Source organism: Semicossyphus pulcher, unplaced genomic scaffold (genome assembly GCF_022749685.1).
Source record: "Semicossyphus pulcher isolate SPU_LCO1_2020_fin unplaced genomic scaffold, fSemPul1.0.p SCAF_11, whole genome shotgun sequence".
Lineage (NCBI taxonomy): Eukaryota > Metazoa > Chordata > Actinopteri > Labriformes > Labridae > Semicossyphus > Semicossyphus pulcher.
In genome coordinates this window covers 19,910,168-19,928,069 of record NW_027211615.1, presented here as the reverse complement: position 1 = coordinate 19,928,069, position 17,902 = coordinate 19,910,168, and the positions used below count along the sequence as shown (strand labels likewise).

Sequence of the window (17,902 nt, the reverse complement as noted above, 5' to 3'; positions counted from 1 at the left end):
GTCATGATGACCCCTTAAGTAGCCTAATTAGGACAACAAATCACAGGTGAGTTAAGGGGAAATAGCGCTGGTCCACACTCCAACACAGTAGGTGGCGGTAATGCACCAAAAAACTGAGTGCCACCCGCCATAAAACAAAAAAGAAGAAGAAGCCTACAAATCCCGACGAGCATTTCGGCTGTTACCATAGCAGCGGGAAGTTAAATTTTGTATCCCATCATGGACAGCCAGAGTCGAGTCTTCGCTGCCATACTACCGGCAGCACGCCGGGAGTATGTTGGTGATGAAAACGAGCAGGGGCTGGAGGTGCGAGCTGTTACCCGTCAAAGTCCCGGTAACCGGGTGAGGGAGGTCCAGGTGACGGGGACAGCGGAGGTGTGCTGCCCGGCGGACCGAGTGTCGGTGCGGGTCAGTCTAAGCAGCAGCAAAGAGTCCGTCAACGAGGCGACCAACAGCGTTTCACGGAGACTTGAATACATTTTACAAACTGTCAGGTAAACATAAACACAACCGCCACAACACTGATCGGATAACTTTGTGCTAGTAAAAGAGCAGTTTCCGGTGGAGTAGTAAACTTCAAGCTAACGCTAACTAGCTTAGCTAACGTTGTAAACATTCCGCCGTGTCCTGCCTGCTATTAAATAGTAATAGTAAAAGGAAGTTTTTCTTGCCACAGTTGCCAAATGTTGCCAAGTGTTTGCTCATGGCTGGCTTAATGTTTGGTCTCTGTAAATAATATAGTATGGTCCAATAACCTCCTCTTGTGTAAAATGTCTTGAGATAACATTATTATTAATTGGCCCTTTAACAACAAAAATTGGTTGATTGAGTGATCTCAGCTAGGCCTAAGTTCTTTTGACATCCCTCCAGCATGGAACTCTAAAGCTTGACCATCTTCTATAAAGATGACAGACCCTGAAATGATCCCTCCTTCACACCTGAAGAGACCATAAATTGTAAACCGTTCACCATTCCCTCTACGATCTCTCTCGGCTGATTTTGGTGAATAAAGACTGGGTCAACATGAGTTGAAGATACACTCTGAAATAGCCTTCATTGTCTGTGGCACATTGTTCATACAAAATGAGGAGTTCCCATCTTGAATTAGGGTAAATTGGCCAGGAGACGGGAGCTGTGCATTTTCAGCATCCTTTATCATGTAGTTCACCTCGTGTGCTGTGTTGTTTTTTGCAAAGAAGCCATCCATTGTTAGGATGGAGAAATGCGTCAGGGGTTAGCACATCCGGTCAGAAATGCTGATTTTTGACCTTATTAGCAGCAGTGATGAAGACCTGGAAAATATATCCACTTGTGGCCTTAAACTGGATCACTTTCTGTTAGTTTTCTTTGTAGGCTAAAATATTCCTGAATATTGATTGCTGGGCTCACAATCATATAGTGGTCGTGTTAGTCTGTATTGTTACTATAATGTTAACTGTTCACAGCTTGAGTATATTTGTTTTGACAAGCTATCTGTGCATAAACAACATTATATTTTTCTAATTTCATTAAAGCTTTTTTTCCTACTATAGTAATCAGTGTTTTATGTTCTTAACATCAGATAGCAGTAGCAGCAGTACAGATGAAAATGTTGCTAGATACAAGACACATGCTTTCGCTCATCTGGAGGTTGGTAACTGACAATTCTGTTCTTTCTGATTTGAGGTACAATGAGGCATTTTGGTCACAGCAAGGGTAATTTTTAAGACAGTAAGGTCACCTTGGGCTCAAATTTAAGCTTATAAACTGAGGCAGTTTTTCCATACATGTGAGACAGTGAATTTTAACAAAATGTGCTGAAAAATCATCATTTTTGATGAGCCTGTGATGCCTTTGAAAATGATGTGGGTAATCTTTCAAAACACAATGGCAGCAATGCCCTAAATCTTATTTTGTTACTTTCCCATAAGTTTCAGGTTACTCCATGCCAAATTTCATACTTGTAAGACCTTTCATGAAATTGCAGTATCTTCATATGTGCACTAGCATCATGTAGCCAAAAGCATCTTTAAATAAAGGGTGTTTTGGCCCCCTGAGACCAAACGACCCTGAGTTAGGAGTGGTCATTATCATCTTCCCAAGGTATAGGCTAACAGAAAATAACAGTGAAAAAAAGGTAGCAAAAAAACATCTTGAGGGCTGGGCCTGGCTCCCGGCCTGTAAGTAGTTCTCTAATGAAAACGACACCTCTTTTGAAAAGTATCCAACAAGCCATGTCTTCCTAATTTTGGTTTAGCAGAAGTAACAGAAAAGTGAACTTAAATACAAACTGTAGTACTTAGTATTCAGCATGATACAACACTTTAGTCATAAGTAAAGTCCCATACTTTCCCCTGAAATGTGGTGGAATTTAACTGTAAAGAACTATAAAATGGAAATACTTGCATAAAGTTAAGTATTTCTAAATCTTACTTTAGGACAGTAGAGGCAATTTACCTGTACAACCCAAAGTACTACTGCTGAGGATAACTCTCAACTCTCATTGGTTTCCAATGAAGTATTAAGATTCCTTTAATTTATTAATAGTAAATGAAGTAGATGCAAAAGTGCTATAGTAGTTGAAGTAACAGACAAACTTATTAAACACTTGAACTTGTATGGAAGCCTAAGGGGCCGGCAGTCCATTTAGTGTTACTAATTCTTTCTATACGCAGTTATTTTTGTCAAATTTATGACGCAATTAATGTGTTTCTCACATTTTTAGGTGCATGTTACTTTGCTCTGTAAGTCTAAAAGTAAACATTGCTCCTAATAAACGTAATGATATTTCAATCGTTTGCTCTGTGTAGACAACACGGTGTCAGTGACAAAGACACCTCGGTGAGGAGGTTTCTCCACAGAGAGGCAGACCAGTATCACATGGAAGCAGAGGTGCAGTATTTAACATAAATGATTCAAATGTGTCATCGTGCTTTATTACTCATCACTGAGCCTACAGGAATACTATATGTTGTGTTTTATATGAGTGTAACAAAATGATCCCACAGGTCGTGGTCTCTTTCTCAGATTTTGAGAAGATGGAGGGAGTGTGTCGGGTCCTCCTGGAGAAGCTGGACAAGAGCGTTTGCGTGGGGACACCGCAGTTCTACCACAGTGCTGAATGCCTGAGTCAGATGAGGTATAAAAACAACAGCCCGACAGTCATATCTTACACACTCCTTTTTTTCATGTGCATTAATCGTGATGAGCGCGTTTGTCTCTGCTCTAGGCGGCGTGTGTGTGTGTCAGCAGTTGAAAACGCTCAGCAGAAGGCCTGTGAAGTCAGTCAGCTCCTCGGGCAAACTCTGGGACCCCCGCTGCTGATCAGAGAGGAGGAGACGAAGGAGTGGAGGAGTGAGGATGAGGAGAACGGAGGCAGAGGCCAGGGTGCTGCACCCCTGTCTCACATTCCCTGTTCACCCACGATCACTGCCAGCTCACGGGTGTCTGTTTCCTTCAGTCTCAGAGACAGAAGCAGGAAAAAACTCTAAAGACATTTTTCAGAGACTCGAGAAATTGAAGATCAGATTGTCGTATTTTAAAGGATTTTATTGCTCAGTTGTGATGGCTGAATAAAGTGCAGTTTTCAAGGTTTTGTACCTCATTTTCTAGCTGTATCCTAATTAACTAAATTAAAAGTTTTTTATCCGTCTAAAAAAAGTATTTTTTTGGCACATCAAATAAAAATACTGTTTATTTTCACATGTCAAAGAAATAAAAGTTGGACATCCGAAAGCTGAATTACATCATTTCATACACTGAGTCCCAGAGTTACTCCAAATCCCCAAAAGACACCTTCACCTCAAGTTCCAGCATGGAGGGATTTGAAAATGATCCTTGATGTGCTCAGATATCGGCCTCTATGATAACCATGTCAATATTTCAACAGAAAAAAACGTCACAGCCGAGCAGTCACTCCTCGGTCACATCCTCAGGGAAGATCGCTTGTAGCCAGGGCTGCATGATGAACCTCTTGCCATCAAAGTGTGAGAAGTAATTCTCCAAGCTGGGAATGTCCGGCTAGAAACACACAACAGGGAGTTCAAGATGCATCAAATGTTTGATGTGCGATTGTGTGTGTTTATGTTCTGTGATTTTCAGTACATACCCTCATCCCAGTGAGGCGCTCCAGTTGTGTCTGAGGCAAGTAACCAACAAACACGGAGGAGGGATTCGGCCCCATGAACAGGACTTTATAATGAGGCGTCTTTTCCGCTTTGGTGTTCTGCTTGTACATACACACAGTCACAGGACGAGTGGGCTCATTTTTAACTTTACCACAAACACTGAGTTTGCGAGACAAAGTGAACGAAGATGGGAAAATAAAGTTAGAAGCAAGGGATTTTTTTGAAAAGGAAGTGTAAATGTGCAGAGTTGCTCACCTCAGAGTTGGAATACATTCTTTCGATCCACTCAGGAGGGGCTCGCAGCTCAGGGTCCCAGCTCACCACCACCCCCACCAAGTTGCCCTTTCGCTCCATCACCACGTCGCCGACCCGCAGGAACACATACGGAGGACGAGGGCTGCGCACCTCCTTTGAGGCTGCAGGGACGATAAAAAACAAGAGTCGGGTGAGATACTTTTTACCTGTTGGATTTGTTGCAGTCAAATTGAATAACAGCAAATGTAAAGAATTCATTTCTGTCTGGGAGCTGAAATTTATTTTAATCCTTAAAATGTGGCAATGTGTAGACCTACTGTAAGATGAAAAAAAACATTCAGGTGATTGATCCTGGATCTTTTCTGAATGTGTCCACAAACCAACCAAAACATTCCAGATATAAAATAGTCACAAACCTCCAAAGAATTCCTGTTCGTTGTCATGCAGCATGGTGTCTAAGTCAAGCGAGGATTTGTCCTCTTCCTCCTGTCCCAAGCCAAAAAAAGACCTTGACAAGAAAAAGGTTGTCTGAACTATTGCTACAAGAACTTCAACCATTAGAAAACACTTTTAGGTTGTCTGGAAGTTGAACTTGATAGGATGGGAAAGGATAGCCAGTTCAGTATAGTTAAATAAAAAATAAAATGGCACATATGCTCTATATGTGCCATTTTATTTTTTATTTAAAATTTTATATATCTGGGTCTCAATCATTCATGTAATCTTACACATCTCATCCCATACTCACTCGACTTTGGAGATCTGCTGGCTTGCCCAGTCCATCCATACAGTGCAATTGAGATAAGACGTTCTCCACTCTTTCCAAATTCTGATCAGCCTGAAACACCATGGTTGTTGATCAATTATAGATAATTAAAACAAACAGCTATCATGCTATATTGATGGTTTCCCTACAATAATTCTAATGCACTACAAATTGGATAAAACTAAACGGATGCGTATCACTTTTACGCACGGATCCTACCTTGAGGTTGCGTGGTAGCGCTGCGCGGCATTGGAGCCGCTCCACTTGGAGATGAGGTACTGTGCAGGCAGCGCGGAGAGCAGCAGCGCGACCTGCAACACCACGGCGACTGTGAGCTGCTGAGGCATGACTGCGCATGCGTCACCTGCGGACTGAAACGCGCGTCAGGTGGATGTGGCAGGTGTGTGATCCAAAAGTAAACCAGCCGTTTTTTTTAAAAGCAATCAAGACTTATAGCCCCTTCTACTGTAAACTGACCCTCCTGACAAGATGCTTTAGTTACTTCATTAGCTGTCACAATCATAATATGATGCAACCTCAAGATATAGGAAGTGAAAGTTTGACAACACATGGCGCTGCTGAATCTGCGAAGAAATGCGACTCAAACGATGCAATTATTAAGTGTATTTCTATTAGTAATCATGATCCTTACCTCGTATTAAAATCCAGAGTCTATCCTCCAACTATCTGCCAAACATTGCGTCTCAGAGAGTCTGTCAGCGACAGGAAACTAGAGCAGAGTGACGCGCTTTCACTTCTGGTTTATTTACATAAAGTACACGCGCGCCCATGCCGCTGCCACCTGTGTATTTACATTTTTCGTAAAATTTGCCAAACAGGTAGTCTGTCCAATGGCAGCAGCCCACGGCGGATCCGGCGGACCTCTAGCGGCTCGCCACGTCAGGAAGAGTCGAGCATGTTGACTCCGGGCGGGGAGGAGGTTTCTCACGCAGTACCGCTGTGGTGACACAAGGTGGGAGAGTTGTTTATGCATCTATTCCACATGACTGTAATCTATGCAACAGCCTGTACGGATTTAACTGAACATCCTCCGTCGTCTTTCTTTCGATAGTTTGTGTTATACTGATTTTTTTTACTTAAGAGGCAGCAAACAATCCGTTTGAAGAAAACACTTTTATTTTGAAACAGACCCACATACTGCAACTTGAATAATAAGAAATTATGCTGAAAACAAATGTGATAAAGTGATGATTTTTTATGACACAATCAACAACATGAAGGAAGAGTGGATATGGAAACACAACTGTTTATTCACTTAAAATATTGGTATGAACTAACAGGACAGCAGTACTCCCCTAAACATACATTCTAGCTTTATGCTTCTTTTTGCTTTAATTCCTTTATATATAAAAAGTATCCAAACTAACAAAGATATCCTCTTCACATGAAACAGGCTCCTTTCCCCCGTCCCTCGTCCCCTTAAAACTTATAACATCCCAAAATGCTTTCTTGTGGCTCACATGCATCCACTTCACACACACAGACACACACACTGTGACCTTTAACCTCTGACCTGCGATGTCTGGTCAGAGGCCGCAAACAGCACAACTCTGCCAAGCATTAGCACAGGCCCGTGCTGAATGTATGTGTACATGAGCTCCTAATTTTGTACATGAGCTCCTAACTTTACAAGACTGCTAATGCAGTCTTGTAAAGTAAGAGGGCTGATGTGGACTGCTGAGGGGGTGAGTCAAAACGTCTCAATTAAGTCCAAAATGAGGTCAATCAAGAGGAGATCATGGGGATAATGTGGGGTTTAAAATAAGTAAGGTTGATTAATTCACCAATTCTTGCTTTTAAAAGGAAGTGACTTGCTTTTAAGGCCCCTTTGATTACTAACGTGATCAAAGTAACATGACCTGCAATACTAAATCAGCTCTTTTACTTTAACAGGTAGCATGGGTGATCTGATGACTGGTCGACAGCAGAATATACAAGTTTACCTTGATACGACAACTGCATTCCCACTATGACTGTATTTAATGAATGAATGAATGAAATATCCGAGCCTTATCCACCCCCCTCTTACTAGGCCATACAGTGGCTGCTATGTAGCAGGCAAAGGGCAAGATTAGCCACCAATGTAACTCCACTCTATAGTCCACCAAACCTTTGGATTCTTAATGTGTTTTTTAATTGACTAATGTAAACATCATCAAAAAGTGGGCCTATACCTCATGTTTGAGAAGAGTCTAAAATTTATTTTCTATATCCCAGACATGATAATCTTTGCATATATGTCAGCATGACTATTTGTGATATAACTTTATGTACCTATGAAGACTTATTCTTTCATTAGCTTCCTAACTGTACGTAACCCCAACAATAAGTGCTTGTGTCCACTAACGCTGTTTTTTGCACTGTCAGCGCCTATTTTCAATACAAAGCCGATGCAGTTCAGTGTCCTCGGTGCAAAAACGCCTTTGGCGTCAGCTGTTATTGCTGCGCTCACAGCGCTCTCTGTTGAAAATACTTCAACTTTCCGAACACTGTCACTTCTCCCACACTGATCAATCAAAATCAAGAAGGGGCGGGACTTACGATATTCACTTTGTCAATGATGTAGGAGAAGCGGATCGTTTAGTTTTTTTGAGGATACAATTTCCAGTTGTAGTGCTGCTGCTAACGCCAGGACATGATTCCTTTCCATCGTTTTTATGTTTTTTTAAAGCAAATATGAAGCGTACAGATTTAAAATAGACTTAATGGTCACGACCAAGTGAAGCGGAAGTGCCGCCAGACAACTTTTGTAACCTAGCAACAGTAACCGCCGACGAGAAGCAAGAAATTGAGGTCTTGGGCGCCGCCAGAACAAAAAGCGGCGTTAGTGGACATTGGCCTTAAGATCCATGTTTATGCCTACAGTGATTAATAGAGGAAGGTGTCAGTGTTTCAATCTGGAATAAAACTCTTCATATACACAATATAAACAAACCCTTTGTGAAGTAAATATAAGCCAGACTGACTGAATAAAAGCTGTTAATTGTATTGTGAGTGTGAGGAGTATAAAACAATTCTAACTCCACAGACGTAGCGACTAAAATAAAGTCCTGTATGGCAAAGACACACACAGAAAACAGCTGACAGGTTAAATGAAAGCGTGCTCAACACAGAAATAAACACATTCAAACGCCATGGTCTAAAACTTCAGTGCCCAAAGACAGAATTTGGCATTGAGAAATCCATAAACAAACAAACAATACAACACAGATATATGTTCAATAATATGTGACATAAAGACCTATGAATGGAACCAGGTGTGTATAGATGCTACTGTCCAGTTCTGTCCAGTTAAACCCACAACACACATGTGGCTGATTTTGGCATTCAGTTGCTCTGTGTTGGGGTGAAAACAGAAATTTGTCAAAACAAGTGGTGGCGGCCATCTTTAAAAACGTGGCCCTTTAGTTGTGTGTAAAGAAAGAGAGAGAGAGACGTAATATGTTTGTTTCCAGTCAGACTTTTCTCTCTTTTATGAGCCCTCCGTATAAGCCCAGTCTGGTCCCCAAAGTCCAGGTCTCTGAACCGGGTGACGAGCAGAACCAGGAAGTCCAAAAAATCTTTAAAAAAAAACAAAAGAAAGGCCCCAAAAGCAGAAAAAGAGGGTTTAATATGCCAGAGTAGCAAAGGCACACAATCAGAAAGATGAATATCAGACTTCTCTCTCTGCTCTCCGTCCTAATTCAGTCCGATCCAGTTTGATCTGGCTCCCGTTCGCTCCAGGCATGAGAAAGTGCTAGAACATGCGTGACAGAGTTATATGTGTGTGTGTGTGTGTGTGTGTGTGTGTGTGGTCACCATAAAAACATATCAACATTTAAAAAGTATTCTTTTATATGTTAACAATTTTTAAAATACACAGGGTTACTCCCTACGACTGCATTGATAACCGGTCTGTGGTAAGTGCATCTCAAAGCTAGTCACCCAAAGCTCCTCTGGCTGTACCTTAGGTATAAACTGACGATAGGTTGGTTATAGGATAATATATTGACATGGATAATGGTTTTACAACAACAGTAAAGTCTTTTTTTTCAACTGCTATAAATACATTTCTTTGAGAGTTTTCACAACGATCAAACTGTATGCCACTGTTTGCACGCTGAAAGTGAGCGACACACTCAACTGTGTTGTAAAAAACACACACACACTCCTTCAGTTACACACGCTCGCAGAGTCACAACTTGGTTTTCGTACACAAACAGGCACATACTTTACTTCAGTCCAAGCACGCTTTTACACACATGCACACGCGCGCGCGCACACACACACCAAAGACATAAAGGCACAAGGTATTGCTAATGTTGAGGACGCATTGAAACATGATCTATCGAGACATGTAAATGACCTCTTTCACCCATGCATCCTTTCCTCCTCCTCACAGTAAAAACAGCTTCTAGAAAACAAAAAGATGCTTCTTCTTTCATAATAACATGCAGAAACACACAACAACACCCACACACACACACCCGCACACACCAACAGTAAACAAAACCTACAGATCTACAGTACCAACAAAGGTACACCATTTGGTATTTTAGCGCAGACGGACACGCTCAGGCCAGCCAATGTGTAAGACTTCTAAAACAGAGAGCCGAACAGCACGTACAAATCTTAGAAAAAGCAGATAGAGGGGGTCGTATAAAAAAAGAGGGGACAATGGAGAAGGGGGTAAAGGATGTTGTTAGGCCGGCGGTCTGTGATCAGTCACAGACCTAACAATTTCAGCTCAGTGGGCGTCTTTGACTAACCCGGCAGAGACTCTTCAAAAATAGTCCTCAAAAACAGTAAGAGTGAGATTAGATACATCCAGCTCTCCTCGGGATTTTTTCAAGTACGAAAACTCTGTTCTGTTTTGCCCATTTCGACACCAACAGGTAGGAGGTGGTTTACTGGACATGAGTGAGTCATGAGACCACCAGCATAGGAGTCAGTGAGCTCCTGTGGGATCCAACATGGACCAATAACGTAGGAGGAGGAGTCGGAACAAATGATCATGCATCGCCATCGGTTAGCGTAGCAATATGCTAACTGGGCCAAGAGCAGGGAGGAGTGGACAGATAACTGCGCTGTTGTGTCCACAGCTGCAGCTTTTATTAGCAGCAGCTGGACGAGCAGCTACCAAGACGTACAAACACGTACAAAAATGCACACGACACCAAGCATGACTTCCTCGACTCCGTCCCCTGCTCCTCCAACGCACAAGCTGGAAAATCTCAGCCTTCTCATGGCAGCCTTCTCCTCCTCACATCCTGTGTGAAGTCACGGTTACCAGCCTATCAGGTTGGCTTTTGCCTTCTCCGTCAGCTTGCGGACACGCCCCTTTGAGGAGGTGCCAAAGGTGATTGATGAGTCCTCAAACAGCAGCTGCCTCTGCTCCTCCTCAGAGTCCTCCTCCATGTACCAGGCAGATCGTCGCCCCTGGTTTCGCGTGCGCATCGACCCGCTGTCATCCTCCCCTGCCTCCTTCCTGCTGGATCGTTGAGGGGGAGTCTGTGGTGGAGGCGTGATCTCCTCGTTGGTTCTCCTGCTGCTCCTCCTCAGTGGAGAAGGCTCAGGCGACTCAGCCGGAGGACTCACTTCCTCAGTTCTTACAACTCGAGGCCGACCGCGCCGTCTGGGCGTCGGCGACATGCCAGAGTCTGACAGCACAGATGTTTCCTGCGCCGAAGACGTCCCGCCCTCGTCCCCTGTCGATTGGTCGAGCTCGTCGTCAGGGGTGGAGCTCCTGCGGGTGCTGCTCCTCCTCATATCCTCCAGCTCCTGCTTGCTCTTTCTGCCTCTCTTCTTGCCGGGAGGACGACCTCGAGGTCGGGAAGGGCTCCCCGGAGTCGTGACTTCTGGAGGACTCTGTGGCGGGTCCAGTCTGGATTTCCGCCCCCTCTTCCCCAAACCCAGGGTCACATGACTGCCGTGGCCGTTCAGGTGGGCTGTGTTCTGAGATGAAGGGTTGACGGGAGAGCCTGGGAGGGAAGGGCAAACAAATAAACATTAATAGCAGGCAGGTGACATCAAAACTGTATTTAGTTCCCACTTTTACTGACATCCAACAATCACTTCTTTGATGATCTCTCACCAGGTGTGTGTCGTACAGGAGTCCTGAGTTTCCTCCGGGTGCTTCCTCCACTGCTACTTTCCACAGCTGGAGAGGGTGTCGCCTTTTCAGGAGCTGGTGGCGTTGAGGCTGACACAGAGTTATGAGCCCTTAGCGAGCGAGTCGACTCTGAAAAAAACATCAAAATAAACATTAAATGTTCTTTATAATAAACTTTGCTTAAGTTTAAAGTCATACCACCATTTTATTTGAACGGTAAATGTCAAGCTAGCAGCTGGTTAGCTTAGCATAAAGACTGGAAACAGGGTAACAGCTAGCCTGGCTCTGTCTAAGGCCTGTATTATACTATGACGTTCGTTGGCTACGCTTTTGCCTACTTAAGAGGCTGCTGCAAGTATTTAAACTTGTAGGCACACACACCAGGCGGCGCGGTCATCATGATGCTGTTCTGAGCTTTTTAAACTTTCTTTATGTACTTAAAAGAATTGCGATTAAGACTGAGCAGATAATGTTGAAGTTATAGCTAATAAATGTGAACAACAGTTACTACGGCAACAGCCTGTAGCAGTTATGCGAAGCTATCGACTGGACCAAAAACAGCAGTTGTGGTATGTGTCACCACAACAGGTAGTTGCATCTCTGGGGTGCACATTAGGCTTAGATGTAGTTTCAGGAGCTAAGCTGTACGTATGATCTTATTTCAATCATACAAAAGCAATATTAGTAGTTAATGGAGTGCATTTATATAGTGCTTTTCTAGTCTAGTCTTGCAACCACTCAAAGCTGCTTTTACACTACATGTCACATTCACACACTGATGGGAGAGGCTGCTACCTAAACTGTCAATCAGTCATCACATTCACACACCGATGGCTATGCCACCAGAAGCAATTTGGGGTTCAGTGTCTTGTCCAAGGACATTTCCACATGTAGACTGCGGGAGATGGGGATTGAACCTCCAACCTTCTGATTGAAAGACGACTGACTCTACCACTGAGCCACAGTCGGCCCTTAGCTGAGTAGTAAGAGTTTTGTATTGTAAGCACAACTGAACTAGCTGAACCAGCTGCTAGCTAAGCTTGATATTTAGCGTATAATTATCTGAGGTAACAATCAACTAATCTGACTCTCTATTCCTTTATAGCAACAAATAGTCCTCATTGCTCAGTAAATCACATGTAGAAGCGATCTCTCAGGCGCCGGTTTGGCTTAGCGGTTAAATCGGTGTCCATACACAGAGACTATAGTCCTCAATGCGGCAGCCCGGGGTTCAGCATCTGCCCTCGGCCCTTTGCCGCCCACATCCCCCACTCTCTCTTCTCCTGTTTCCGACTCTATCCACTGTCCTCCCTTCAAATAAAGGTATAAAAAGCCCCCCATAAAATGAAAAAAAACCTCACCTGTTGCACTGTGGGTGTTGTTTGCTGCATTATGTGAGGAGGACGAGGAAGGTGGAGTGTGTGTAGAGAAGCGAGCTGAGCTTCGTGTACGCGCTGCAGCCGGCGTGTCCGCCTTCCCGTTGACCAGCTGAGGGGGCTGTTTGAGGGGGAGGCTCTGCCTCAGGGAGGGGGGCCGTGAAGGAGGCGGTGATGGCTCCTTCTTCCCCGTCACCCTGGATGACACACGTCTCTTTCTCTCCGGGCTGGAGGAAAGACGGGAGAAAGGAATAAAAAAAAGATGAAATCTAATGAACAGTAAGAGACTAAAAACCCTGAGTAACTGTCGTGTATTTTACCTGGATGCCGTGCTGCTTGCTGGAGATTCACTCCTCCTCCTCCTCCTCTTCATGGCATGCCGTGTCTGTCTGTCTGTAGTGTGTCTTGTCTGTCTGTCAGTGCCCTGTCGGGTCAGTTTATCCGTCAGGCCGTGGATGGCTTTGTAGTCAGACAGGATGGAGCTGACATGCTCCTCAAACAGTGCAGAGAGCCTCAGACTCATGCTGTAGATCTAAAGACACAGCAAAGATCACACTGATTCAACGCCGAGACAAAAAGGACGACAATTCTATTTTATGTGCTGATCAAAGCCCGACAATATGACAGCACTACCAGCTATATAAAGCTCAATGCAACTATCGTGTGTGTGTCTGTGCATCTGTGCCTCACCCGGGACTTCTTACTCGGCGTGTACGCTTTGGAGTTGCTGAAAATAAGCCGGACATCTTTGCAGAGCTCGATGGGAGACTGGTACTTTCCGTCTGTTAGCGTGTTGAGAACAGTGCCAAAGTCCATCGGTGAGTCGACAATTTGCAGGTAGTCCTGTGAGAAGCAGAGGGAGGTTGGGATATTTCAATTACAGGCTTCAAAAGAGGAGAACACAATAAGGGTAAAGACTTTTGAGATGTAGTAGATTGGGGGTTTCACTTTGAGTGGAGTGTAAAGAGTGGACCGTTCTTCTGTTAACAAGAAAACTGCAGCGCCCTGGAACTGCGAGTCTGTTCACATTTTTTCTCCTTGACAACATTTCCTCTGGATTCGCTCGTCATTTCACACTCTGAGTGCAGAGGCCTGTTCTTTCCTTTGATTCAGATTGTACTCCTTTTCTGAATCGTGGCCACTTGTGTCTCAGACTGAGGAGCAAGCCTCAAGGACCACAAAAGGTGTCTAAAATGCAAATGAATGTGAGACTCCTGGAAATTTACAATGAGCTACACTCTGATCACATCCGTAAGAGTTCACTTAGAGTTCACTTGTGCACACAATACTGAACACAGAAAGTAAAGAGCTGCCGTGTAGGTACCGGGTACTCCTGGAGGTCCACAGGTTCTCTGAAGGGCTCAGAGTCTTCACACTGAAAGATGAGATCCAGCAGCTCCTTACAGCGCCCCCTCCACGCTTGAGGGTCGTATGAAGGAGGTCGGGTTCGTAATTGGCGCTTCATGGGGCGACGACCCTAGGGTGGAAAAAACACCAAGTAAATAAAAGTAGCTGCACAAGCTGATAAAAAAAACACACTGGAGCTGTTCGGTTACCTTGTGGTTTCTTGTGGATGTTCCAGGAGTGTTAGTATCTTCATCCTCCTCCTCGTCATCCTAAATGGAGATGAAAAATGGCAGCTCTTTTAGATTTAGAGTCTTAGTCTTCAGGCAAAAATGCTGATTAGTTTTAGTCACATTTTAGTTACCCTTCATAGTTTTAGTAGACAAAAACTTTTGAGTCCAGTTTTAGTCAACAAATAGTCATTACATTTTAGTCATTAATTTTAGTCTAAACGTTTTACTCTGTTGGGAAAATATGACCCCGCAGACAGCCGATGAATGCTCCTTTCTGTGCAGAAGAAGCGCCCCTTTTTCTGTGAGCACGCACAAAGCCTGAAGCAGTAAGTTTAGGTTAACAGAGAAAGTTCATAACCACCTTAATGGTACCCGTTATCCCCAACTGTGTCACCCAGTTACAGGAATGAATTGCTTGACACATTAAACGCACAGTGGGGGAAATGCATACTGAATGTTCAACATCCCGTCTCGTCTTATTAACAAAAACAAAACATACATGTCAGAGTTTTCATTATCAACAATCTATTTTTTTTTGTAATCTTTTTTACAAGGGCCAGTTCGCTGATTTTCTACCTCAGTCCTATCATGCTATTATGGGGAGCTAATGCCATTATGGTGCATTAGCAATTTGGCTCTGTGCGAGGACGCTATCCGCTTCTCCAATGGGCCCTAGAAAAATCAGCTACACTTCTTCAATCTAGGACGCCCGCCTCTGATGTCATGTCTCGTCCAAAATCGTCAGGTTTGAAATGTAGACTGCAGACCTGAAGATTTTTTAGACGATCCACCGGTATATTCTCGTCATATTTCGGATTCTGTAGCGCTCTGAGCCGTTGCCTGTAGCGAAAACGGTATTTCACTCCAGTGTCTCTCGCTGGGTCGTTCCTTTCAGAGGGAGGGGCGCAATGCACGCTGGGTGTTGTAGTAACATAGAATGGGCGAAACCACGAGCTGTTTGTCCAACTTTCTCCACAGCTATGGCACCAATTTAAAATATTATTGCTTCATTTGATTACAGAGAACACAAGCTTTGACTAACAGTGGCTTTTTCCAGGGGCGAACTGCTCCTTTAACACTGATGAAGACTCTGTATATTGTCTTAACTTAACTCTGAGCAAAACTAGATCAACCAAAGGTTCAAACCAGATTACCGTATAGAGCGCTTACAACAGCAGCATTTTTTAATTCAATTACTTTTTATTACAACTTGTGTAGCTGTGATTGATGCAATACAATATTCAATTCACAGCATTTTTTGTGATTTAGAGGAGCATGTTTTTTTGCCAGGTAAGAAATCCTGTTTTAATATCATTAAACTTCAAGTAAAATGCAGCATATGCAAACGCACCTCATCTTCAGAGTCGGAGAAGGTGGCTTTCTTCATGGTTTTGTAGAGCGGCATGAGGTCTGTCAGACTTTGGTCCCTGAAGACGGACAAAGAGCAGAGATTACTCCATATCTGAGAGTGCAAATGTTGTCGGATGTTTCAAGTGAAAACATGTAAAATAACATTTATTATTTTTGATCAGGTTTTATTGTTTGTGTGGAGTCCTTTCAGAGAAAAACTGACCTGGGTGAAGCTAAGTAATTGACTCTCCAGCATTCATGCTTTAGAGTTAATGAGACAGCGCAGCGTACTCACTTAATGAATTGCAGCATGAGGTCAGAGACAAACTTGGCGGTAGTGACAATGAACGATCCGGGCTCATTGAACGTTTGGGCGTTGTGTTCAATATAACGAAGCTCCCACATCAGAGACGACAGACGTCTGGAAGGGAAATAAAAAAATTGCTGAGCGTGTATTTCCCTCTCTCGCACACAATCTGAATCTCCTGCCATCTCTTTGACTCAAACGCCGCCTGACGAGAGGTACCTGTAGAAGCGGTTCACCAGCCTTTGGCGTATGGTGCTGAGGTCGGTGACGTACGCCACGACTGTGCAGTACGTGGGGTAAGCCTGTAGGTCCACTGGAAAGGCAAACGGTGCTGCAACATCTGAGGGTGGCAAGTTTGGTGGGTGGATGAGAGACAGGAGAACACACGGAGTGGAGAGGATGAATAATGCAACACACACTCTGTATCAGACCAACAGTTAACCAAAACTGTTAAAAGATCCAAAGAGAGGATTTTGTATGATAATGTGGAATTAGCTGCAGGTCTTATCTTGTCTATATGATGTCTCCTGCTACATAAATTAACCCGCATATGTCAGGTATAACATTAGCAATTCTAAGCTCACACCTTAATCCCTTTAGCTAAAGGTTTCTCCACTTATGAATATCCTCACCTAAATTTAGACACACCTAAAAGAGTTCAAATAAATCCTCCTGCAGTATGAAGCGTAGGAGTAACAGAGAGATCTGGAAGGATTAAGAGAGCTCTCTGTTGGTGCTTGTGTGTGTGTTGATGCGCACTCTGCCACTAGAGGGAGCTCTCAGACCAGATTTCCACTGCAGTAAAACAAAGTCTGGGCCTAATATGACATTACATCATTTAATGTGAATTCAAGCGAGCACCTCAATATGTGGCTCATTGTGTTAGCACTTTATTCCCTTTAGCTGCCGAGCTCGGAGCACTGACTCATGTCGGGTCGAGTCATGCTGCTTGTTTTACCAGAAATGCGCCCTCGTGGCTCAACTTCACCTCCCTGCTTACATGGCATAATGAGAGTGTTAGTTTCGCACAGGCTGGATGACGTCATACCGAGTGTGCAGAGCTGGTCGATGGCTTTGATGATGCGCTCGCACTCCTCTGCGCGTGCGCCGCAGCCCCATTCGCCGTCCAGTGGGACGTAGAGCAGCTCCTTCTGTTCTGCTTCCACCAGCGGGACGCTCGTGCCCAACTCGTCTGGGAAAGTGGCTGCTCGGGGACGAAGAGAGGAGGCAGGAAGAGAGACTGAACAATAAATCAGACTTGTAAAGGGAGAAAGTTGATATGTTTGCGCTCTAGTTTAGGTGTATTATAGAGGCTTACCATCATCCGGGATGGGCTCCATATCCCAAGGACTCATCTTCTCCGTGTCTCCGTTATCCCAGCTGGAGGAGAAACCGTGTAAATATGAGTCATCGTCTTCACATTGTGCTCTTTGTGTTTGTAGTTTCTTTTGTTTCTTTGCATAGGTGACAGATCTGCGCCTAAAGTGGATGTCACTTTCTAACGACGCTTTCAGAGATCACGAGCGCTCGGTGCTGACAGGAATAAACAAACTTATTAATGTTTGTAATTACAATGTCACTGACAATGAAAGGAAGTGCAAAACAAAGAAAACACTGTAAATATCAAATTCAAGCTGTTGTCCGGGACTGTTCCATCAAGTGTCCTGACTGATTCAAGCCATGAAGTGTTTGTGTGCTTAATGAGAGAGCTGAGAGGAGGCGTCAGCGGCACGCTCGCAACCCGATCATTTGTCTACATTTGTCTGGATTTTGTCCAAGAAGACAAATTCTTTTTACATGTAAATCATATTAATGAAACGGTTTCACATCTCTTATTCTGTCAGAGTGAGGAGTCGGATTTTAAACTCATTCAATCCCAGGATTCGACCGAGATGCCAGAGGACTCTCTGTACAGCAGACGAATGGGAACGGAGTCAAAGTTTTCACACTTTTCGCAGCAGCCAGCGAGAGTGAGAATCAATCTCAGATTCAGAAGACTAATAAATAAAGCTTGAGTAAATATTTCCCCTTTAGAGCAGCAAATTAGTGTTTA

The 17,902-nt window shown here is 43.9% G+C and overlaps 3 protein-coding genes across 3 annotated transcripts in view; 1 reads left to right on the top strand and 2 right to left on the bottom strand.

Moving 5' to 3' along the window:
- Positions 1 to 219: 219 nt before the first annotated feature.
- irak1bp1 (interleukin-1 receptor-associated kinase 1 binding protein 1) lies at positions 220 to 3,623 on the top strand. Its single transcript, XM_069657359.1, has 4 exons — positions 220 to 494; positions 2,790 to 2,871; positions 2,988 to 3,118; positions 3,209 to 3,623. The coding sequence occupies exons 1-4, from the start codon at positions 220 to 222 to the stop codon at positions 3,468 to 3,470; spliced, it is 750 nt and encodes a 249-aa protein (XP_069513460.1). The 3' UTR covers positions 3,471 to 3,623.
- Positions 3,518 to 5,909, bottom strand: LOC138585111 (uncharacterized). Its single transcript, XM_069657360.1, has 7 exons — positions 5,780 to 5,909; positions 5,347 to 5,498; positions 5,110 to 5,199; positions 4,778 to 4,869; positions 4,362 to 4,522; positions 4,088 to 4,204; positions 3,518 to 3,999 (listed from the first exon to the last, which is right to left on the bottom strand). Exons 2-7 carry the CDS (start codon positions 5,472 to 5,474, stop codon positions 3,892 to 3,894), a joined length of 696 nt encoding a protein of 231 aa, XP_069513461.1. The 5' UTR covers positions 5,475 to 5,498; positions 5,780 to 5,909; the 3' UTR covers positions 3,518 to 3,891.
- A 469-nt stretch (positions 5,910 to 6,378) lies between these two features.
- phip (pleckstrin homology domain interacting protein) overlaps positions 6,379 to 17,902 on the bottom strand; it is a 48,362-nt gene continuing 36,838 nt past the window's right edge. Inside the window, exons 29-40 of the mRNA XM_069685595.1 lie at positions 17,168 to 17,229; positions 16,898 to 17,053; positions 16,069 to 16,189; positions 15,838 to 15,963; positions 15,544 to 15,619; positions 14,172 to 14,231; positions 13,940 to 14,092; positions 13,306 to 13,458; positions 12,936 to 13,147; positions 12,601 to 12,842; positions 11,222 to 11,368; positions 6,379 to 11,108 (exon numbers count right to left, since the gene is read on the bottom strand). Of these exons, the coding sequence (XP_069541696.1) occupies positions 10,414 to 11,108; positions 11,222 to 11,368; positions 12,601 to 12,842; positions 12,936 to 13,147; positions 13,306 to 13,458; positions 13,940 to 14,092; positions 14,172 to 14,231; positions 15,544 to 15,619; positions 15,838 to 15,963; positions 16,069 to 16,189; positions 16,898 to 17,053; positions 17,168 to 17,229 (2,203 nt within the window). The 3' untranslated portion in view covers positions 6,379 to 10,413. The remainder of the gene's footprint in view (positions 11,109 to 11,221; positions 11,369 to 12,600; positions 12,843 to 12,935; positions 13,148 to 13,305; positions 13,459 to 13,939; positions 14,093 to 14,171; positions 14,232 to 15,543; positions 15,620 to 15,837; positions 15,964 to 16,068; positions 16,190 to 16,897; positions 17,054 to 17,167; positions 17,230 to 17,902) is intronic.